This window comes from Podarcis bocagei (assembly GCF_964188305.1).
Source record: "Podarcis bocagei genome assembly, chromosome: 1".
Classification (NCBI taxonomy): domain Eukaryota; kingdom Metazoa; phylum Chordata; class Lepidosauria; order Squamata; family Lacertidae; genus Podarcis; species Podarcis bocagei.
The window spans coordinates 25,708,234-25,732,207 of record NC_138125.1 but is presented as its reverse complement, the minus strand read 5'-3'; the positions used below and the strand labels follow the sequence as shown (position 1 = coordinate 25,732,207).

Below are 23,974 nucleotides of genomic sequence, written 5' to 3'. Positions count from 1 at the left end.
CCTGACACAGAGCTGACATCCCCCCAATTTGGTAACAAGCTGAGTGTTTCATTAGAGTCATCCAAGTTGAAGAGGACATCTGAAAGCCTCTCAGGAATTGAAGCCCATGGAGGATCCTCAATCCTAACCTGCAAGCCGTTCCGGCACTGGATGCAAATCTCAACACAGATGGCTGTTTTGGGCCTTGCAGCTAGGGAAACTTCTACAGCCTGGGAGCCACATCCTTTTTCTGGTCTACCTTCCAAGGGTCACGTGGCAGCGGCATGCGGGGCCACACATGGAAACGTTACCTTTGCAAAGTAGGCTACCATCTACACACACTCACACTTTCCTCTCCATCCTCAACCCTGTCAAGCAAGAGGCTTTATCAGACACATCACAGCCAGGCAGAAATGCTCAGGGTCCGAACAGAGCCAGGAAGGTGTGTGTCTGTGGAGAATCGAGAGGGCCAGACAGAGGACCCAGGGCTGTGGGTTGCAATTGGCCCCCAGACCTGAGGTTTTAACACCCCTGCCTTTGGGGATCATAAGTCTTTCCTGAAGCTGAAGCTCCACAAAAAGAAACTTGAATGTCCACTGAGTATACAGTATGCTGGATACTCCCTAGGTCAAACATTTGTTTTAAAGCAGGCTTCTAATCACATATGCTTGAGAATTAATACTACTGATAAGGATCCTGTCCTAGCCCAGGGCCACCAGATAATGTCCTATCTCATCTCCCAAACCCAAAAAATGACTTCCAAGTCTTACTTACGGATATTGAAATCATCCTTGTAATCGGAAGGAAATGGCTGGGATGCAGGAGGATCCGGGAAAGGCTTCTCAAAGCCTGCTGTCAAGGTTGTCAAAGTATAGACCTCATCCAGACCCAGATTTAGTGTCAACACGCCTTCGGAAACCTGCGTGGAGAAAGGATGCACAAGAAACTTTGGAAAAGCGACTTGAAATTTATAGCATGTTATTCTTTGAAAGAGAACTATTTGAAAATGATTCATAGATGGCATTTAATTCCAAGTAGGCTGGCCAAGATGGGACACAGGTGGCACAGTGGGTTAAACGACAGAGCCTAGGGCTTGCTGATCAGAAGGTCGGCGGTTCGCATCCCCGCGACGGGGTGAGCTCCCGTTGCTTGGCCCCAGCTCCTGCCAACCTAGCAGTTCGAAAGCTCGTCAAAGTGCAAGTAGATAAATAGGTACCGCTCCGGCAGGAAGGTAAATGGCGTTTCTGTGCTGCTCTGGTTCGCCAGAAGCGGCTTAGTCATGCTGGCCACATGACCAGGAAGCTGTATGTCGGCTCCCTTGGCCAATAAAGCGAGATGAGCGCCGCAACCCCAGAGTCGGCTACGACTGGACCTAACGGTCAGGGGTCCCTTTACATTTACCTAGGCTGGCCAAGATTTACAAGATAGAATCAGATAGGTACTGGAAGTGTAAAGAGGTGAAGGGAACATTCTTTCACATGTGGTGGACATGTAAAAAGGTAAAAGAGTTTTGGGAAATTATTTATAATGAACTGAAAAAAATGTTTAAAATAACTCCCCCCCCCAAAAAAAAAAAAAAAAAATCCAGAGTCCTTTCTGCTGGGGATAATCCAGACTGAAATCCTCAGGTATCAGAAAAGGTTATTTATGTATGCAACAACTGTGGCCCATGTTTTGTTAGCTCCAAAATGGAAAGTGAGCGAGGTCCGATCTAAAGGGGATTGGCAACTTAAGTTGACAGAATATGCACAGCTTGCAGATTTGGCATATAGAATAAGAGAGCAAGAAGAACATACATTAAAAGAAGATTGGAAAATGTTTATTGAGTATATGGAAAATAACTGTGTACAGCTCAAAACGCCGGCAAAGTAATATTGATGGACGTAATAGTGGAAAACCGATTGGAATGGTTATTGTAAAATATGCAGGGATGTAAGATAGGCAAAATGAATCATGGAAAGAGAAGAAGGGAAGTCACTGGATGAAAATTTAATAAAAATGAGAGAGAGAGAGAGAGAGAGAGAGAGAGAGAGAGAGAGAGAGAGAGAGAGATCATGCACAAGTGGCTGACTAGAGGCAGGAAATACAGGTGAAATCTTTCATCTCGGGTACAATCCTAGGACCGGCAAGGTAACAAAATGGTCCTGCTTCAGATTATCACTACCAGGTTGACTAAGCTTTAGCCCCAACCTCTGGACGTGACATTTTACTGCAGCAATACAAGGCATTATAGTAAAGTACGGTGAGGCATTACATTTCAGGCCTGGGACAGTAGTGAGTTTATGCAGTAAACAGAATCAATATTTAGAATGTTGAGGACTCATCAGGCCTTTATTTATAGGCCTGGAGAAAAGATCACAAGCAACATGGATTTTTTTTCTTCTTGAAGACTGCAGTATTTTGCTATAAATTAATCAATTAATTTTATAAGATTTATATACCGCTTGATGGTAACAAAACCTCAAAGCGGTTTACAAAAGAATAAAACAATAAAATTATTGGGGGGGCAGTTGAAAACAACCATTTAAAACATTAAAAAAATATTTACAGTCCATGATAAAAGACATGTCAACATTCTACATGTCTGGATAGGCAAGAATCAGTGCCAGTTCAGCAGATAAAAGCAATCGAGCTGACATTTATGGGGTAAGGTGATCTCGTAAATAAATTAAGGCACACTTACATTTATGGGTCCAAGAGACTGGAACAATGTGGAGTTGGGAGAATTAAATTCAAGTTTAGAATACCACATGTGAAGAGATTTCAGCTTGCTCTGAGGAAGGGGGAGAAAACTTTCATGAGTCTTCTTATAAACCCTGTAGGTTTCTGAATGTGTTGTAAAGTGCAATATACAAAGGTGACACTGGATGGCAACAGTGAGCTATGCCAAATTCAATGTATTTTTCAAAGCATTTTTTAAAAAAGCATTTTCACAATGGATTTTATATGTGTGTAGATTCCAGCTTAATCAGGAATGGGGCAAATGTGGCCCTCCAGATTTTGCTGAACTACAACTCTAATCATCCAATGCTGGATTAGGTTTATGGGAGCTATAGTCAAAGAGGTTCCCAATGCCAGAGCAAAGTAGAAGTCTTCCTCCTGGCAAATGTAAGGCCCGCATAAAGATCATGGGCTGGTGTCAATAACCAAACACCATGGATCTAGAATATCTAGCTGCCTACTGTTTTAATATTAATTTAGTCATATACAACTGCTGTGTGGACAACTCAATAAGAATGCATAGATTGTAAGTCTGTGGCAGCAAAGTCCGCCCTTTTTAAAACTATTTTTTATTATTCTCAAGGCAATTTAACAATAAAATATATACAAACAATACCATATATTAAAAACAATTTCAAATCTGGTACGAGTCAAATCTCTGCTGAAAAAGAAAGGTCTTCAGCTGCTGCCAAAAAGGCAATAGAGACAGCAGCTGTCCAACATTCAGTGGAAGGGTAGGTGCCATAACACACACACACACACACACACACACAAAATGCATCATACAGAACAGAACTACTAATGAGTGATCCAAAGCTGTGATCAGCTGAGTATAAAACAAGTAAGATTATTTATATATGGTGTCTAGCTACACAGACACTTCAAAATAGCAAATACGTATCACACACACAATTATTCAAAGATTCTGTTTTCTTCATATGTCCTACTGCACGTATATTGCACACATTAGTGGCAGCACACAGAAGTGAGAGGCAGCAAATTAAGTGTATGACATTTACTTACAAAGGATCCTTTGAGATGGAAAGTTGCTTTCTGTGGTGACACAAAGTAGGGAAATAGTGGTGGCCTGATGCACTTGGAGTGGTCGTGAGTCTGAAAATGAACAGCAAGGAACTCACATCAACCACCATCTCAACTCAAGACAATATATTATCTGAAACTAATACAGTGGTGCCTCGCAAGACGAAATTAATTCGTTCCGCAAGTCTCTTCGTCTTGCGGTTTTTTCGTCTTGCGATGCACGGTTTCCCATAGGAATGCATTGAAAATCAATTAATGCGTTCCTAGGGAAACCGCCTTCAGACCAGGTCCGGGGACAGTCTGTCCCCGGACCTCTTCTGAAGGCTGGGGGGGGGGGGACAAGGGCTTTTCTTCCCACCCCCAGCATTTTAAAAAACCCTGGGACAGCGGAGGACTTCTCCGCTGTCCGGGGCGATCTTAAAATGCTGGCGGGCGGCATTTTAAAATCGCCCCGGACAGCGGAGGACTTCTCCGCTGTCCGGGGCGATTTAAAAGCCCCTGGGAAGGCAGGCAGGGGGGACAAAGACTTTCGCCCCCTGCCCGCCTTCAGAAGGTGTCCCCGCCCCCCGCCCCGCTTCGGAACAGCGTTCCGAAGTGGGGCGGCTGGGGCAGGTGTTCCCCCGAGCGCTTCTAAAGGCGGGCGGCGGTGAGGGAATCCCTTGGCCCCCCGCCGGACTTCAAAAGAGCTTCGGGAAGTCCTGCGGGGGGCCAAGGGATTCCCTCCCAGCCGCCCGCATTTAAAAGCACTCCGGGGAAAGCAGCGAAGTGCGCTGCTTTCCCCGGAGTGCTTTTAAACGCAGGCGGCTGGGAAGGAATCCCTTGGCCCCCCGCCGGACTTCAAAAGAGCTTCGGGAAGTCCCGCGGGGGGCCAAGGGATTCCCTCCCAGCCGCCCGCATTTAAAAGCACTCCGGGGAAAGCAGCGAAGTGCGCTGCTTTCCCCGGAGTGCTTTTAAACGCAGGCGGCTGGGAAGGAATCCCTTGGCCCCCCGCCGGACTTCAAAAGAGCTTCGGGAAGTCCCGCGGGGGGCCAAGGGATTCCCTCCCAGCCGCCCGCATTTAAAAGCACTCTGGGCAAAGCAGCGAAGTGCGCTGCTTTGCCCAGAGTGCTTTTAAAAGCGGGCGGCTGGGAAGGAATCCCTTGGACCCCCGCCGGACTTCAAAAGAGCTTCGGGAAGTCCCGCGGGGGGCCAAGGGATTCCCTCCCAGCCGCCCGCATTTAAAAGCACTCCGGGGAAAGCAGCGAAGTGCGCTGCTTTCCCCGGAGTGCTTTTAAACGCAGGCGGCTGGGAAGGAATCCCTTGGACCCCCGCCGGACTTCAAAAGTGCTTCGGGAAGTCCCGCGGGGGGCCAAGGGATTCCCTCCCAGCCGCCCGCATTTAAAAGCACTCCGGGGAAAGCAGCGAAGTGCGCTGCTTTGCCCAGAGTGCTTTTAAAAGCGGGCGGCTGGGAAGGAATCCCTTGGACCCCTGCCGGACTTCAAAAGAGCTTCGGGAAGTCCCGCGGGGGGCCAAGGGATTCCCTCCCAGCCGCCCGCATTTAAAAGCACTCCGGGGAAAGCAGCGAAGTGCGCTGCTTTCCCCGAGCGCTTCTAAATGCGCTGCGCTTCCCCGCTGTCCCAGAGATTTCCCTATGGGCTTTCGTCTTGCGAAGCAAGCCCATAGGGAAATTCGTTTTGCGAAGCGCCTCCAAAACGGAAAACCCTTTCGTCTAGCGGGTTTTCCGTCTTGCGAGGCGTTCGTCTTGCGGGGCACCACTGTACTCAAAAGAGTCACGTACAGTGGTACTTCGGGTTAAGTACTTAATTCGTTCCGGAGGTCTGTTCTTAACCTGAAACTGTTCTTAACCTGAAGCACCACTTTAGCTAATGGGGCCTCCTGCTGCCACCGCACCACCAGAGCACGATTTCTGTTTTCATCCTGAAGCAAAGTTCTTAACCTGAAGCACTATTTCTGGGTTAATGGAGTCTGTAACCTAAAGCGTATGTAACCCGAGGTACCACTGTATTATACCTCGGGTTAAAGTTGCTTCAGGTTGAGCGTTTTCAGGTTACGCTCCGCAGCGACCCAGAAGTAACGGAATGTGTTACTTCCAGGTTTCGCCACTCGTGCATGCACAGACGCTCAAAATGATGTCACACGCATGCGCAGAAGCAGTGAATCGCGACCCGCAGACGCGGAGACGCGGGTTGCATTCTGCTCTGGATGCGAACGGGGCTCCGGAACAGATCCCATTCACATCCAGAGGTACCACTGTATTTACAATACAACTAGAACTCCATGTGTTGCTTAGGAGCCATGTGCTGACTCTGGCTGAATTCCAGGTCCTGAACATGGGCCAATTTGGGTCTACCCAAAATTGAGCCAAAATGGGTTAAGGCAACCCTGGATCACTTTGGGGCTCTTAAGAGGGGAGCAATAGGGAGGTCAAAAGGGGACAGTAAGTTGCCTGCATGTGTCTTCTTCCCCCACCCCATCCCACATTCCAACCCCAAGCTTAATTAAAATTTTAAACCCCAATTAAAGACTGTCCAAGGACCCCAATTCAGTCCAGGACCTGAATCCACATCTGGATCAGAACAGGACTGCTCTGAAAGACCAGACTGGGAACTGTGCAGAGTTTGTTGCCCACAGCAACAAAGTGCTAAGTTGTGTTTCTTTCTTTTTTTGGAGTGGGGGGTGATCCTAGGAATTAGGCTAACATTCATCGATGCCCTAAGTCAATCGGGAAGCTCCTTGCATGCAACTTCCATTGAGAAGTCTCAAACCTTGGCACAAACATGACCTAACTTTGCATTGCTAGCAACTGAAGCAAGTCATAGATCACACTGAACAAACTCCATTCAAGATCATGCAATAACAAGCCAGCAGCAGCTGCAGAAAAATAAACTTTTGTAAGCACCTTGTTTTGTGGTCCTCACATTCCTTGTTAAGTGCCATGAACCTCAATAGTGCTATGACTGTCATACTTTGAATGACTGTGTCACCAGTGTTCAAAGCACTTCAGGTATGTCATTCCAGGAACCCTTACAAGAGGGATGGGAGAAAGAAGTAGGGAGTTGAACCACAACTCCCATCAGCACCCCCACCATCATGGATGATGGCCAGGGATGATGGGAGTTGTGGTTCAACAACATCTGGAGGGCTGCAGGTTCACCAATTTTACCTTGCCTTTCCACAATTCTATAAAATAGGTCACTACAAACGGCTCCTGTAATGCAGGCGTGGGGGCAGAGATTATGAGACAGAAGGTTATCTAAGGCCAGCTTCTGAATTCATAGAGGAGGTGAGATTTATAGATGGCCCTTCCCATCACAGTTCCATCTAACGGACCATGGCAGACCAGCATACAGCACAGGTACCTTTAAAACACCATTGTTTTAAATAGCTGGAATACAGTTCTGAGCTAGGTAGACATTGGCAGAGTGCGTTAAGAGAGCATTACCATGGTTTCAATGATGATCGTGAGATTGCCTTGCCTATCAGTCAGAGCCACGTAGCTGCCACCTTTTTCCAGATGCCCATCGGCTTGCAGGTAGTACCAGCCTGGTTGTGTGAAATGAGTAGTGTGTGCTGTGTCAAAACAGAAAAAGGAGAGAAGAAAGTTGTTGTTTTTTTCTTTCTATTGATAACTTTACTACAGTTTTATCTTTTTTGCAAACTGCATTGAGGGTTTTTGCTTTTACAGAACTGACATCAGCGGGGGGGAAAGAAAACAATGAAAAAAGTAGACAGTCCCCCGCCCCCTCAAAACATCCCCCAATTCCAAAACTAAGATAAAAATCAGGAGGGTCAGAGGCCTAAGGAAGGTGCCATAGATGTATCTGAGGGCACTGTGGTGCTCATGGACACCATGTTGGGGACTCCAGCTCTACACACACAGGTTGATGCAGAGAGGTGGGGACTGGCCCTAACATTAGGCAGAGTGATGCAGCCATCTCTGGCAGCCAATTTGGGGTGACATGAAATCGTTGCAGGAAATATCTGTGTATTTATTGTTGATTTTTTTACAAGACAGGAGAGGAACTTGCAGTATTTTCTGCCCCAGATACCAAAATAACTTTGTTGGCCTTGGGTACTATGTACTTTAGGGATAGAAAATGCATCATTTGCTGCTGCACCACAGAAAGCAAAATGTCTAGAGCTGGCCCTATGTACATATATATACATACACAAACAAACACACAGAGAGAGAATTTGCTTAGTTCTGCGCCCCCCCCCCCCCGGGGGAAACATGGAATCTTACTAAAATTTGCAATCCTAACTCCACTTACCTGGGAGTAAACCTTGTTAAATTAAATAGGGCTTCTGAGCAACAGTTAGGGCTACTCTGTAAATACATGTGCATGTATGTGTGTATAGCATGAATACGTGGCATTTTTTATCATGCTGATCGTGCCTTGAGCTGGCCCTTATTGCGCCCAAACAAGTTAATTTCCAAATACGCCACAACCTTTCCCTTCCAGCTCTTAGTTAACTTGCCAAGAACATCACTACTACAAAGGCTGTCCAATAAAAATTGCATCACAGAGCAGCAATTCAAAATACATTTGCGGTGCAATCCCATGCATATCTATGCAGAAGTTAGCCCTGCTGGGTTAAATAGTTTGTATGCCCAATGAAGTGTGCTGCGGCCTTAATAACTTAGAAAAGCCACAGTTGAAAAACATACATCTCATTTCAAAAAGCTCTGTCTAAAAAAAATACCTGTTATCCATATGGGGGGGTTCACAGTGTAATGCCCGCTCCATGGTTCCTGCGCTGTCATTAAACCACACCGGCCGAAAGGTAAATCTTCATAGTAACTAGCCACCAAATTCCAAGCAATAGTGCTGTGTGATATAGAGATAAAGAAGACAGGAATTAATAAAGAGAATCATGTAAAGAATTGGTCTAGCATGCTATGGTTAGACCAATAAATATACCGGGAATATATCTGTCTATGAGAAAGGGCTGTAGCTCAACGTATGTCATCAGTATATTGCTGACAACGTACTCCAAAATTCCAGATTACTTGTTAAACAGCAAGGAGGATCAAATTGAACCCCCAAGGTGAAGACTCTACAAGGCCGAACAGCACTCCCCAAGCATCACCCTCTGGAAATGACCATCCAAGCAGGACCCGACCAACTGCAAAGTGGGTGCCACCCACCCCCAACTCAGACAGCCGCTCCAGAAGGATACTATGGTTGATGGTACTGAAAGCCGCTGAGAGACTGAGGAGAATTAACAGGGACATATTTCCCCTCCGTCTTTCTCCCAACAAGAGGTCATCATGCAGATCATCAACAACAACTGGAGGTAACATGTGAAGAGGGAAATTAAGACTTATCTGAGCCACAATATCAAGTGTTTGAGCCTACTTCTTCTGTTGTGGATAAAAGTGAACCAGACTGTCAAGAAATACAAGTTTCAAGTCCATGGGGATTTCATTAGCTGAAAAATGCAAACCTGGCAACCAGCATTTCCAATTGCTGGTAATTAGACAAGGTTTTATTCTACCTTGCTAGATAGATAGAGACAGACAGGCAGACACACACACACACATCTATAATTCTTTGAAAGTCAAGACGTACGATGTCATTTTCCCATTCACAAAATTTTGGTTCAGGATTCGAGCCCAGCAACCTGCCCCCACTTCATCATTGAAAGTGCTATAGTCTTCTGAAGCCCAGAGTTTCTTCTTTGTGTACAACGCACTAGGCACCGTTTTCGTTCCTGGGTAATGAGCCCTGGATATTGAAAAACAAAAAGCAAGGACTGTTTAGGGAAGCTTTTAATGTTTGGTGTATCACAGTATTTTAATATTCTTTTGGAAGCCGCCCAGAGTGGCTGGGGAAACCCAGCCAGATGGGTGGGGTATAAATAATAAATTATTGTTATTATTATTATTATTATTATTATTATTATTATTATTATTATTATTATTACAAAGTGCATTTTAACTCAAAGCAAGGACTCTAAATACACTTGATTGCAGCAAGTTTAAACTCTAGAAAACTGTAGTTTCTTTTCTTTCTTTCTTTTGCAGTAGTTCTTCTTATCAGTCCTTTCCTCCATGGAGGAGAGATTAGGATCCAAACACCTCTAGAATACATTTAACAAATCACTGGTCACCCAGTGAAATTGGGTGTCTTTTTCCTGTGTGTTTGCATCTGGAACGTGTCCAGAGGAGGGCAACCAAAATGGTCAAAGGCCTGGAAACGATGCCTTATGCGGAACGGCTAAGGGAGCTGGGCATGTTTAGCCTGGAGAAGAGGAGGTTAAGGGGTGATATGATAGCCATGTTCAAATATATAAAAGGATGTCACATAGAGGAGGGAGAAAGGTTGTTTTCTGCTGCTCCAGAGAAGCGGACACGGAGCAATGGAGCCAAACTACAAGAAAGAAGATTCCACCTAAACATTAGGAAGAACTTCCTGACAGTAAGAGCTGTTCGACAGTGGAATTTGCTGCCAAGGAGTGTGGTGGAGTCTCCTTCTTTGGAGGTCTTTAAGCAGAGGCTTGACAACCATATGTCAGGAGTGCTCTGATGGTGTTTCCTGCTTGGCAGGGGGTTGGACTCAATGGCCCTTGTGGTCTCTTCCAACTCTATGATTCTATGATTCTATGATCTGCCATCTCTTAACCTGCTGCCTTGCAGACATTGTGAAATCCAGCTCCTATCTGTGCCATTTAGAATGCCCAACAGTCAGGGGTGATGGAAACTGCAGTCCATGATGTCTGTAAGGCACAGGGTTGGTGAAGGCCAGGCTGCATCATCCATTTGGATGCAATACACAGTTAAGTCCATGACCCGGAAGAACAAAATACTTGAACCTGAAAGTGTCAGGGATTTATTAATTTCTGCCAAAGACTGCCATTTAACTATTCTGAATACTGAATTTTAAATTGTTGTAACCAGCTCTGGGACCTGCTGGTGAAGGGTGGCTAATAGACTGAATAATAATAATTTACATCTCAAAACTTGGAAGGGAAAAAAATAAATACTTAGCATCTACATAGCACTCTGGACACTCAAAAGAGCTTTGTATACTTTCTCATCCATCTTTGCAAAAACCCTGCAAAATAAGTCATTATCACTGTCTCCATTCTCTCTCTCTCGGCCTCTGGTGGGCTCACAGCAGAGGCAGAATTTAAACTGCATGGGTTTACTAACTCTCAGCCGCCATTCTTGACCCAAAGTCAAAGACCTTAAGGACTATAGTGCCACATAGCAGGGATTGGGGTTCTTGTTTCTCAAAACAGGAACCCTGCCTCACTCTGGGCATGCCAAGTTGATTTTGAAACATGGAAGTACTGAAACATGCAGCTACCCCTAAGAACTTTCTATCTTCTGAAATCTTGAACTAGAGTTATCTTATCGTTTTAACCTAAATCACACCAATTTACCTCCCACAACTCACACAAACGATTCAGATCTTAAATGAATATAGTCCATCTCCACAATCACCAGTTTCAAAAAGATACACAAGGCAAATTTTACTCACTGAAGAGCTAATGTCACCACATGGATTGGTCAGGCTGATCAAATCAGATCTACATGGCAACCATTCACTCTACCAAAAGGGAACAACCAGAACTAAGGAGACCTACCGCTATGAATTACAGTCAATTGCATGAAAGTGGAGCCTGACAGGTCTCCCTACTGTCCAAAGAAAACAGCTTTGGGAGGATGTGATTTTGAGCAAAGACTTTCTTCACCAGAGTACCAAATATATATCTAGACTTACAAGCATATTTGGAATCTTGGAAGGAGGGGGAACAGCTTGGGGAAGTGGGTGGCATGATTTGAAGAAATGAGGCACTTCTCTGCTCAAATTCTCCTCTCCCCTTTTCCCAGAGCAAAGGAAAAAGGAGAGGGTTGTCATGTTCCAATTACATCAACGTGTGTGTATAGTTCAGTATCCCTGAAAGTATCCTATGGAGGTCAGTCCATCAGTCATCAGAGGTCAGTCCATCTTTGCAACAATGGGTCATCCTCCCAGATCCATGTGTATGGCAGGGGTAGCCAACATGCTGCCCTGCAGATGCTATTGAGACTACAGCTCCCATGAGCCATGACCACCGCCAAGTTGGCTGAGGCTGGTGAGAGTTGCATTCCAACATCTGATGGCCACAACGCACGCTCCCCTTGGCATACAGGATTGCTGCTAAAGAGGCATGTGGCCAAAATTTTGTAACTGCTATGCTGATATTCCAGAAAGTTTTTCCAAAGTTGCTGTTTCCCACCATTTGCCAGAATTTTTCAGAAGGGATTATGGGTGGAAAAAATCAGCTTTGAAGAGATGTCCTACCCAATGATATCGACTGCTTCACGTAGCTCAGAGTCAACCAGCATGAAAAAGGAAATTGGCTCCCAGAGGTTATCGCTGGCTATGATCCTCACCCGCTGCAGCTCTTGTTTATCCAAAGTGTATCTTAAAAGCTTGGAAAATAAAGAGATGAAAAGGTAGTATTCCCACACACAGCGTTTTCCAAAAATCAAGGCTGCCGTGCTTCTTTTGGTACACAGCAGGCATATTATGTGATTCACTCTGGTGAAGGCTAGGTATTAAACAGGAATTGAAAGTCTGCTCTCAGATTTGATCTTGGGAAGCAAGAGAAAGGACCCTGCTCTCATTCACATCCATTGATAGACATAATCAACAAAGTCAACCGTCTCTCTGTGCAATAGCCCTGACACAGGATATGAGCAGCTTCTAAAGTGTAAGCTTGAATGTGTGTGCCAATGTTACTTTAAGCTGGGTTTTAAGAATAATCAGCAAGCAGTGGGAGAAGGCACAAATTACAGCTTTATTATTCTGCGCCAAGATTTTATCACCTGTACCTCACCTCACTGAGAGACATCTGCACAAATGGTAGAGTTTCAAAAACTGCAGACAAGAACTTCACCAAAGATGGATTGAATTGGTATAAACAGACTGTAAGATATCACTATTAAACAAAGCTCACGGGAGACCTTTATGTACAGCCCAGGTGACCAACATGGTAAAGGTAAAGGACCCCTGGATGGTTAGTTCCAGTCAAAGGTGACTATGAGGTGGCTATGGGGTATTCCCCTTCAGGCCAAGGGAGCCGGCATTTGTTCACAGACAGCTTTCCGAGTCATGTGGCCAGCATGACTAAACCGCTTCTGGCGCAACGGAACAGTGATGGAAGCCAGAGTACATGGAAACGCTGTTTACCTTCCCGCTGCAGCGGTACCTACTAGTAGCCGCAGCTACTAGTGTGCTTTTGAACTGCTAGGTTGGCAGAAGCTGTGACAGAGCAATGGGAGCTCACCCCATCGCGGGGATTTGAACCGCTGATCAGCAAGCCCAAGAGGCTCAGTGACTAACTATGACATCCCATGAACACATGCAAGGGGAAACAAAGTGGCGATGTTATTCTGCTGCAGAAAAGACACTGATACCTCTTTCAAAAGATTTGCAGCTTAAAACAACACCACCACCTGCAATAGACCCATAAACCTCATTGAAACAAAAGGTCTTCAAAATAACTTAGCTATTATACAAAAGAGCTACTATGGTTGCTGGCATCTGTCTGTCTTGAAAGACAATGGAGTGCACCTCCAGGAGTGAAGTCAACCGCTGCATTAGCAGAACCAAAGTGACCTCCTGGGATGCAAGCCTGGGCAGTGTGCATGCAGTGCACCTGGGCTACCCAGATGACAAATATCCCCTTCTCAGTCTCACTGATATGGTCCAAAGGAAAGCAGAGTTGAGGGAAGGAGGCATACAAGGCACCTTCCAACCATCTTAAGAGCATTCATCGTTATCTACTTCCTTCCACAAATACAACTAGTTTTCTGCAAAAGTAGGATTAGTACATATTTGGATGGCACCTCATAGAAGTTCCTAAATATTAGATTACTCCCAATATTGTAAATGGAACCAACCTCCAGTTGGACGAAGACAAAGAATTCAAATTCATACCTAACTTTGTCAGGGGTCAATACATTTTGGCTGGCCTTACCAGCGGAGCTAAGCATTTGTTGTTGGCAGGACCCCACTCCTCCAAAGGACAGGGTCCAACAGCTTCTCTGAAATGCGGCACATGGTCAGAAGTCAGAAGAAAATCTGCTCCTCTGAACTTTTTTGTTTGGAGTAAGGGGGAGAAGTGGGAACATGAAAACAAGTTCCACCTCCAAAAGTTTAGAGCTGGGGTTATGCAAAGTATTGCTCTTCCTCTGCACCTCACTGGTACTCTAACCAAGCAACTACCAATGGGTGCAGAGGCTGGGCAAGCCAGGACACCTCCATCTCTTCCTTCCAAATTGGGAAGAAACTTTTTTTTTATTTCTTGCAAGCAAGTAAAGTTATGGAGTAGAGAAAAGATCAATAGGGATGTCTCCTGGACACACAGGGCCAATTCAACACCTACTACACACACAAACGTTTATGCTAGAAGTGACTATCACAAGCAGAATTTCTACAATTCAAGTTGCTAACCTCCTGAACAAACTCTACGGAGCCCAACCAGAGCCCTCTATGCTTAACCAGTTACTGCAATGGCTTTGGGGACAAAAGCAAATTCTCTCCCGACTAAAGCCCAAACCCATTTTCAATTCTCATTCATTCATTCACAACTCATTCATTCACTCCATGGTGAACTTGCGGCAAGACACAGACTTGGCTCCCAAGGCAACATCACTGCGGTGGCAAACAGAGGACATTTCTATTTTCAAACACCACTAACGTTCCACTAGGTTGTCTCTCTGAACAGCAACAGAAGAATCTGAAGGGAGGGGGAAAGGCTCAGTGGCTAGAGCAACCGATTTGCATGCAGATGGTCCCAGGATGAATCCTCAGCATCTCCAGGTAAGGCTAGGAGGGAAGATGCCTGAAACCGTGCAGAGCTGCTGTCAGTCAGCATAGACAACACTCAGCTAGATGGACCAATGGTCTGACTCATTATAAGGCACCTTCCTACACTATGTAAATAACAGGGAAGTCAAGAGTGTATTTTTTCAACCAGCTTGCCCACTGTCATGTACTTATGTAATGGCTTAACCATCCCCCCGCCCCTTGCTCCTCATCACAATCCAGATCACGGCTCCCCACTGACGCCTTTTGTAAAGGAAAGATACTGGGAGTTTTCAGAGTGTGTCTCAATGTAAAACAAAACGCAGGTGGAGTTTACTGAGCCAGACCGTGAAACTACAGGCAAGACACTAAAATCCGGTGCATTTAAGAATCCTGATTTCCTCGTACAATTAACATCAAAGGTCCTAGGAGTAGGCATGTCATTTTTAAAAATGGTTATAGTATCAGTTTACCTATCGTGAACAAGCTTCAATATACAACCTGTTCAATAACAAGGTTAGGAGGACTTTGCATGAGACTAGTTTTTGGAAGCCTATCTGCATAGCTACGAGGTTACTCTGAGGCTTAAGTGAGCATTTTCAGAAAAGCAAGACATGATCCATGGCAATCTTTTCCACCACCCAGTAGCAGGCTGTGGGTTGAGGCTCCGCTGCTCACCTGACCTCCCTCCAGCTGAGTTGCTGTTGCATACTGGAATGGAGAGGCAGAGGAAAGATCAGTGCACTGCAAACATGTGAGCAAGAGCACTAGCCTGGTTCCGCCACCACATTTGCACCACACCAACCTCAACACCACAACATCCCTTCTTGTCCCTTTAGGCAGCTGTGACTCAGCTAGAACAAAGTCAGGTGAGCAGCATCATTCCACACACAGTGCCTGCCACTAATCACATCCTAGTATAAGCCTTGAGGTGCTCTTTCCTATGATGCCTGACTACCATTTTTCAATCAGAAAAGTTATTCCATGGCAAGTTATCATTTTGAAAATCCTTAAGTTCTTCTGAGGGCTGACTGTGTGTGTGTATTATTAATCCTGTTGAATGAATCCACAATTGGGTCAAATGTGACTACCAGCTGAATTGCTTTTAAATTAGTCAGCAGAGAGTTAATTGTTGCTGTGGCAATTTAGTAACATTAGACAACTCTGCAGAACAGGTAATATGAAAACCAATGGCCCTGATTAGTGCCCCAAATTTGTTGTGAACCTCCCTGAGATCTACAGATGAAGGATGGTATATTTACTATTATTATTATTATTATTATTATTATTATTATTATTATTATTATTATTATTATTATCCTCATCCTCATCATCTTCAAAATTCAGGTGCATGAAGACACCATTAGGAGGAGCCAGCCTCTTCCGAACTACTATAAATATCCCCTAATTAAAATAACTCTTTTGTTTGGCTAAAAGGGGTAGTGTTTGCTTACTGGTTAATTAGCCTTCACAAAACAGATTTATGATCCAGCCCTATGTAGCCTCACTTAGTTCAATGATGCTTGCCCCCTAGTGAGCGCGTTCGGAATAGTGCTTGCCCCCTACTTAAGGGGTACATCAGAAGAGGAACTTTTATTTCTCTAATTTCCTCCCAAGAGATATACATGGCTTTTAAAAACGCAAAAGTAAGAGCTGCCGCAAAATATTGTTGTGTATTCCAGCCAGTATTCCATGGGTACAGAGCATGCTCAGTGGTCACTGTGCAGGGGGGGGGGGCAGGGAGGCAGGGGCGATCGCGGCTGTGCCAATCACACACACACCCCAGCCGGGCCGCAATGCCCTGGGCACAATCGCCCTACCCCGGGTGCACAGCATGTGCGCTGCTCTGGGTGCCCGAGCAGCTAGCTCCGCCACTGCCACTGTGCTGCTTTGTGGGGTTATCCCCCGTGTATTCCTTAAGGTTCTTGCTTACTACTTCGGCAGATTATAGTGTTCCTCCACAAACCTGCTGATACCTCCCTCTTATGCATGGGTTGGGTTGTTTAGGCTACCTAACAATTGTGTTCATACCCGAATATCATAAACAGAGGGAATGATGGCACTTCCATAAGCTTATTTTACAAACGTAGCAAATATCACAAACCCAAGGGCGACAGTGTCTGAACATGTGTCGATATATTGGGCGATCCTTTTTTAAAACGAGGATTTCCATGTTGGAAAGGCATCTTAAGCGTAGACTGTCACTAGTAATGTCCAAATGGCCATAAATTTTCTGTATATGACATGAATTTGAATATTAAACAGGTGTTGTCTTTTTCAGCACCTACTGAAGACCTTCCTCTTTCAAAATGCCTTTGAGTTCAGCTTTGAATGGGAGTTCTTTAAAGGTGTTTTTAAAGTGTTTCACGGCATGTTGTTTGCTAGGTTCCTAGGTTTCTTCAGGAGGAAGGGCTGGGTACAAATTTGATTAATAAATAAATGTAGGAAATGGATACCCTGCTCCTCCTCCCATAGAGCATCTAGAAGAATTTCACAGCTAAGAGATATGGAACACATATGTAACATTAAAAGGACATCTACAAATGAAATTAAAAATCAGGAAATCTGAAAAAAAGAGTAACAATACAGCAACAATACAGTAAAGCAGTAAAATATTACTGCTTTAAATATTAAAACCATTTTGAAAGTGAAGTTTTCAGCTCAGAGAAAAGAAAGGTCAGAGAGGGAGCCTGAAGGATTTCTACAATGAGAGTATTCCAAAACCACAATACCACCACTGAAAAGACTGTAGAAGATATATAAAAAAGGATGCAGACACCAAAATAAGCAGCAGCAGAGAGACACTAGACAGGTTGCACTAAATGCACAACGTCAAGCACAGGAGCAGAGGTGGCAAAAGGGGCAGCATAGCCCCATGCTGTAAGGACTTTATGCTCAAGTATGAGATGCAGAAATGGCCAAGCTTGGATCCAAATTTCCTTCAGTTAATGGTCAAATGTGGATCCAAACTTTCTTCAGTTCATATGGAACTGTGATCAAAGGCACAAAGGAATCACCATCACCAGATAGGTGGGGTATAAATAATAAAATTATTATTATTTTTACCCAAGGCTTCCACACTTACCCTATTATCTCAACCGAGTCATTAAGATAGGGATCAACTAGCATTTCAATTGCAATGTCCCATTCACCATCCGCAGCAATGATGCCAACCTTCCTTAAACCCACTCTGTCCATGGTTTTGCGGAGTACCTTGATAACAGATAGCATTACTTGACAGATAACACAGCTTTCATCAATGGAGAGAGTGTGACATTATCTTAACAGATCAAATTAAAGTGCGAGGGCTGTGAAATGATGGAAGAGCTGGGCTTCTTACACACACAGTTAATCTGCCCGAGTGTCACAGCTCTCAAATGGAATCCTGAACACCCTTACCTGAGAGCTTTCTCTCTTCCTGGCCCCTTTCTGATATGTACATGAAATGTACTTTCAACATTTGGATAACTACTGCTTTAAATTGTGCTCCAAAGCTCCCAGTTCCCCAAGTTATTCATGTATTAGTAGTTCTTAATCCTGGAACCTGTTGTTAAAACAAGGACTTCCAGGGCTGCAACTTGAAGGGAGTGCCTTGGCAGGTGTACAGATTCACTTTTTTAGCCACCTATCAGGCACAGCTAACTCCCGTACATCTGGTGATACACCTGCCACCTCCAACACACTGTTCTGGATGTTCTCCCAAGCCAATTTCAGGACATGCACAGAGAGCAGGGAAACCCCATTGAACAAATAGACAGGACTCATTTGTTGAATCTCACCCATTAAGGCACCTCATCATCCAATTTAAATAATGTAAGAATTCTAAAATAAAATAACTGAATTGTTAATGGCCGAGAAAACAGAAACGCTGGAGATTTGAAAATCCTTGGCAGCTCTCCATTCTTATCATTAAACAGGCATGACATGCTGAACTCAGAAGTCAATTAAGTGCTTGAGAACTCCATCCTACATTCACTTAGCAGCCAGCTTCTAATACCATGTTTTAAAACAGGGGTGCGAAACCTCCAACCCACAGACCTGATTAGGCCCACCAGGTCTCCCCATCTGGCCACATCTACCTGCCCCACAGATGAAAGGAAACACCTTGCTCAGCTGAAATAGGTTTGCAGGGGCTGCCAATATGTGGTGTCTGCAAAACCATCTCCGTCATGGGGTCTTGCAGAATGCTTTGCAAAAGACTTCACAAGACCAGACAATCAGTCAATTGCCAGGCCTTGAGTAGTGCTTTGAAAGGTACTTTGTGGGCTGTGAATTTGCCTGCATTGTATGATTCCAAATGGTGCAGAGTGGAAGAGGTAACTGACATCATTGTGATGTCAGGTGACTGAGAGGTGAGCAGCCCCCCCCCCACCTGCCAAATTTAGTCTTCACAAGGGGAGGGGAGGGAGAAGATGATCTGGCCTGAATCAGTAAAAAAATCCATTTTTAAACCCCTATTATTTCCTTCATTGTTAATCTTGCAATCTCCCCTTTTTATGCAATGCAGAAATCATTCATACAACATAAACCACTCTACACATACAGAAAAGATGATAATCTTCAAGAAATATTTCTGTCTCATACAGATAAGACTTCCCATGAATTATGTCCATTATCCTACATTTAATAAAGCGGACTAATAATACCGCCACATCTTAGTAACTGACTGTAATTGAACTTTAACTAAAGTGCATCCCATGAATGTTTTTAAAAAGAGGGTAAGTTGATAACATCAGAAAGAGAAAACATTTTTCATTGCTATAAGACTGTCATCCTATATACTTCCCAGGGAATAAGCTCCACTGAAGTCAATGGAACTTATTTTTGAGTAGACATGGGGTTGTCTTGGAGGGCACTATGTCGGATATAAAACAAGGATGGGCAGCCAGTGGCCCCCCAGATACTCTTGGACTCCAGCTCCCATCAGCCCCAGCTAGCACGGGCATTGGGTCATGGTCAGAACTGATGGGATTTATAGTCCACAATGTCTGGAGAGTAAGTGGTTCCTCCCACCTTTCAGTTCTTGGCCTATTAGTGCTGCTGACAAACCTTACTTCACAGAAATGGAGGAATATTCACTAAAAGATACATCTGTAGCAGTGAGACAAGTTAGCTTAAGAGACACATCTGTAAATGACAAATTAAACCATGCTAGTTTTCCTAGCGCAGTTCAGGTCGGGCATGTGTGCATTCAGTCACTTACAGCTTTCACTGCAGTCCCTTTCTACCAGATATCCACACAAAATATACACTTTTAACATATCCCTTCTAAAATATACACTTTTAACATATCCCTTCTAGCAAGACACTCTTAATCAATAAACACTATGCATTGTATGCAACGGCTGAACAAGTAGAAGGTTAAACCATGGTTTCATGGCTTGTTTCCACAAAACCGTGGCTTATTTCCCAGTTCAGGGGGAATGGGAGACTATGGTTAACTGAAGACTATGGTTAACAATAGTATCAGCCAGACACTGAAGAAAAAATAAAACCAACACTGAGAATCTAGAGACCCTCTAGCCCAGTGTTCCCCAAGAGGACATCCTCTTGATGTATTGGAGTACAATTCTCATCAGCTCCAATCAACATGGCCAGCAGCCAGAGATTATGGGAATTGTAGTCCAAAGCATTTGAGAGGCATCAGCTGGGCATGTTTGGATTGCAGCCATTTTCTATGCATCTTTATCCATTAAAACTGCCTTAGGAAGCTTTGCCACTCGTTAGCAACAGAACAAAAACAAAAAAGGCTAGAACTGTAGGTAAGCTGATAAAGGTAAGCTTCAGTGCAGACATTCTGCCCTCTTCTCCGCCCATAGATGCACACACAGCCACACCAGCTGTGCTGTTCTGATGTGTCCAAGCAAAATTGGGAGAGGATGCATAGGGAGAGATCCTGTTGCACTAGTACAACAACTTAGATGAATTCTGCTAGAAGTTTGATGTTATACATGCTAAGAATGCATTATTTAAAAAATGGATGTCAATTGATCAGTTGACCTACCTTGATATATTTGCTGCTAAAAGACCGTTCATTCCAGATCTAAAAATACCAAAATAAAAAAAAATAGAAGTGATACAAAGGTAAGAGAAGACACACTCAAATCCAATTCCTGGCATGCCCTGCCTGAGTTTGCTGACCTTAAGCGTGAAGGGCAAAAGGAACCAGGTTAAGGTTTTGCTCCTAGTACTTATGAAGCCTCTGGTTTCTCTAGGTATGATATACTGCAGAAGAAACTGTCCAGACTTAAGGATCTGCACTGGAGGCTACGCTCTCTGTCCTGGCCCAACGTGTGGTAATAGTGCACACAGATACGAAAGGCAGGCAGTGGTGGATGGCCTAAAGGAAGATCTGCAATCTCTACTAGTAAATCTCTGGGTAATTAAAAGTAGATGAGCAACAAATTCTGACTACCAACTGTTCAACAACAACAACAACAGAAATGAGAAAAGCAGGAGAAGGAGGACTGAAAATTGGGGTGGGGTGGAGGGAAGGAACATAAGTTCAATGCAGTTCTGGTAGCAAAAACAAATGCCTGGGCTCAGAATTGTTTAATTGCAGCACCTTCTCCAAGTGTTACAGGTAGGAAAAAGGATGGGTGTGTTTGTGTATAAATGTGTACACAAAGGAAACGTATGTCTTTTGTACCAGGCTCTGACTGGTGGATCTTGAGGTTCTAGGACAAAAAAACAAGGCAAATCCCATAAGCCTAAGGTGTGCGCACCAATGTTTCCTAATCATTACAGTATTTTAATCATTGAGGGGAGGGGTGTGAAGTAACCCAGTGGATTTTTTTCAGGAAAAGCAGACTTGTATTAGATGACTTTGGAATCTCTAACATGAATCATGCTCAAAAGTATTTAAAGAGGAATTCCTTTACTAACCCCGATGTAGTCAATGTCCAAATCATGAAATCTTTTAGCGCCTATAATCCAGGACACAATATAATAAGCAGTGACATCCGGATAATCATAGGGCCAGTTCTCACCCCTCCCAACCCATCCTGGAAAAGCCCAGGGCAACCCTGTAAAGAGAAGGAAATAAACAAGCATAAAATTAATACAACGGAAAAGCTTAGCACACAGCCCCTATTCTCAAAATAGGACAGTTCAAACTTCAACCTACCCTGCAGGAGAGGCATTGTGGGTGTGCTCACACTACAGAACAATCCACACATTTCTTTGCTCTTGAAACCAGTGAGGCACCACTCAGTTCTGGTTTTTAGAAATTATACAGAAAGCTTCCTACTTCTTTGGCCATGGGAGTATAATACCTACCATCTTGAAGAGGCACTCCCCCCCTAAATTTTCAATTTCAGAGCTTGCTGTCATTATTTATTATTTTACAGTGGTACCTCGTGTTAAGTACTTAATTCGTTGCAGAGGTCCGTTCTTAACCTGAAACTGTTCTTAACCTAAAGCACCACTTTAGCTAATGGAGCCTCCTGCTGCTGCTGCGCCGCCGGAGCACAATTTCTGTTCTCATCCTGAAGCAAAGTTCTTAACCCGAGGTACTATTTCTGGGTTAGCGGAGTCTGTAACCTGAAGCGTCTGTAACCTGAGGTACCACTGTATTTCCTTTATGAATAGCTCCCCATGAACCACCCCCAAGCAATTAACGATCAACGACTGCATTAATAAAAACATTCAAAACAGAGAAAGATTGGGACAAAGATCTCTGGAGCATCTCCACCCCCAATGTTCAGCCCAGACACTGAGGTCCAGCGCCAAGGGCCTTCTGGCAGTTCCCTCATTCAAGAAGTGATGTTACAGGGAACCAGGCAGAGGGTCTTCTCAGTAGTGGCGCCTGCTCTGTGGAACGCCCTCCCAGGAGATGTCAAGGAAATAAGCAACTATCCGACTTTTCAAAGGCAGCCCTGTTCAGGGAAGTTTTTAATGTTTGAAGTTTTATTCTGTTTTTAATGTTCTGTTGAAAGCTGCCCAGAGTGGCTGGGGAAACCCAGCCAGATGCGTGGGGTAGAAATTAATAATAATAATTAATTATTATTATTGTTGTTGTTGTTGTTGTTGTTGTTGTTGTTATTATCATCATCATCTCCACTTAGAATGCTTGCAGGAAAAGGGAGGTCTTCAACAGGTGCCAAAAAGACAGCAGCGTCTGCTTGATATATAGCTGGTGGGAGTTCCAAAGGGTAGATGCCTCCAAACAAAAGGCATTAGTCCAGCATTGTACAGCAGGCGCTGCAACAGTCCAACATCTTGACCTCACCCCCAAAAGGCGTACTCCTCCATTGTCTCACAAAGCCCACGGATGCAAACAACAGCACAAAATGGACCTCCTGATGAGATGATGTCTGAGGGAGGCCCTCTCCTGCAGAGTACAGTGCTCAACTGGGTGTAAAGGGGTGAAATTATCGGCTAGGTATCCGTGTCCCAATCTATGTAAGGCTTTGTACACCAGTACCAACCCCCTGAGTTTAGCCTGCTGTCTGGCTGGCAACCAAGGAGATTAAAAAGCAAGTTACATTTCTGGGGATGCTAATGCCAAGCCCGGTCTAACAATCATGGCTAGAAGCAGGTAGGGAAACTGGTTTGGGCTAACTAGAATATAGTCATACCTTGGGTTGAAGTAGCTTCGGGATAAGTATTTTCGGGATGCACACTGCGGCAACCCGGAACTAACGGAGTGCGTTACTTCTGGGTTTCGCCACTCGCACATGCACAGACGGTCAAAATGACGTCATGCGCATGTGCGGAAGCAGCAAATCGCAACCCGCGCACGTGCAGACGCGCGGACACGGGTTGCGTTCGCTTCTGGATGCGAACGGGGCTCTGGTACGGATCCTGTTTGCATCCAGAGGTACCACTGTATCTGCACTATTGTTAATAACTATTGGCTCTTAGGGCATGTCCACATGAGAGATGAGGTAGAGGGAGGAAGAGAAGCACACATGCCTAGGTAACTAACCAAACCATGGTTTGGCGATCAGGCAGCACTAAACATCAATTTTCTTTCGTTGGTACGTTTTGATTCAGTATTTCCACGGTACCCCACAAATATAACTATAAATTCTCTTTTCATTCTCTCCAGAAATGTGTGCCGACAAACAATACCCCCTGCTACTGGGCCTTCCCTCTCTTCCTCCGGCAAAGCTGTGGGCTTAAGTGCCTGCAGAGAAACGGTGCAACCAACAAACACTCAAAGGCTCAGCCAGTCCAAATTGCACTCTTTTTGCTATCAGGCCCTCCTTTACTGTATGCCACAGAACAGTGCTTTTCACCCAGGGGTACACCTCATGGAGTTATCAAAAGGAACAATTACAGTCAGGTGACCAGCACTGCTTCGGGCTGGTCCTGGGCTTCCTTCATATTCTGAGTGTGCACATTCTCAGAACCAATGTATTTTCCATGAAATATCTACAGAGTGGGAAAAACAAATCAAGCAATCAGGAAATGACATGTTGATT

General features: G+C 44.5%; 2 protein-coding genes across 4 annotated transcripts in view; one reads left to right on the top strand and one right to left on the bottom strand.

The window, feature by feature from the left end:
* LOC308575582 (uncharacterized protein) overlaps positions 1-23,974 on the top strand; it is a 288,973-nt gene that overhangs the window by 144,827 nt on the left and 120,172 nt on the right. The gene's annotated exons all lie outside the window — the stretch shown is intronic.
* Positions 1-23,974, bottom strand: part of GALC (galactosylceramidase) — a 38,675-nt gene that overhangs the window by 7,036 nt on the left and 7,665 nt on the right. For 2 of the 3 annotated variants that reach the window (XM_081173157.1, XM_081173159.1), the window contains exons 5-13: positions 21,432-21,571; positions 20,551-20,589; positions 12,036-12,166; positions 9,315-9,470; positions 8,446-8,570; positions 7,184-7,311; positions 3,724-3,813; positions 2,663-2,752; positions 754-898 (exon numbers count right to left, since the gene is read on the bottom strand). In XM_081173157.1, coding sequence (XP_081029283.1) covers positions 754-898; positions 2,663-2,752; positions 3,724-3,813; positions 7,184-7,311; positions 8,446-8,570; positions 9,315-9,470; positions 12,036-12,166; positions 20,551-20,589; positions 21,432-21,571 — 1,044 coding nt within the window. Of the gene's footprint in view, positions 1-753; positions 899-2,662; positions 2,753-3,723; positions 3,814-7,183; positions 7,312-8,445; positions 8,571-9,314; positions 9,471-12,035; positions 12,167-17,631; positions 17,760-20,550; positions 20,590-21,431; positions 21,572-23,974 lie in introns of all 3 variants that reach the window. The other variant, XM_081173158.1, reaches the window with a different exon arrangement.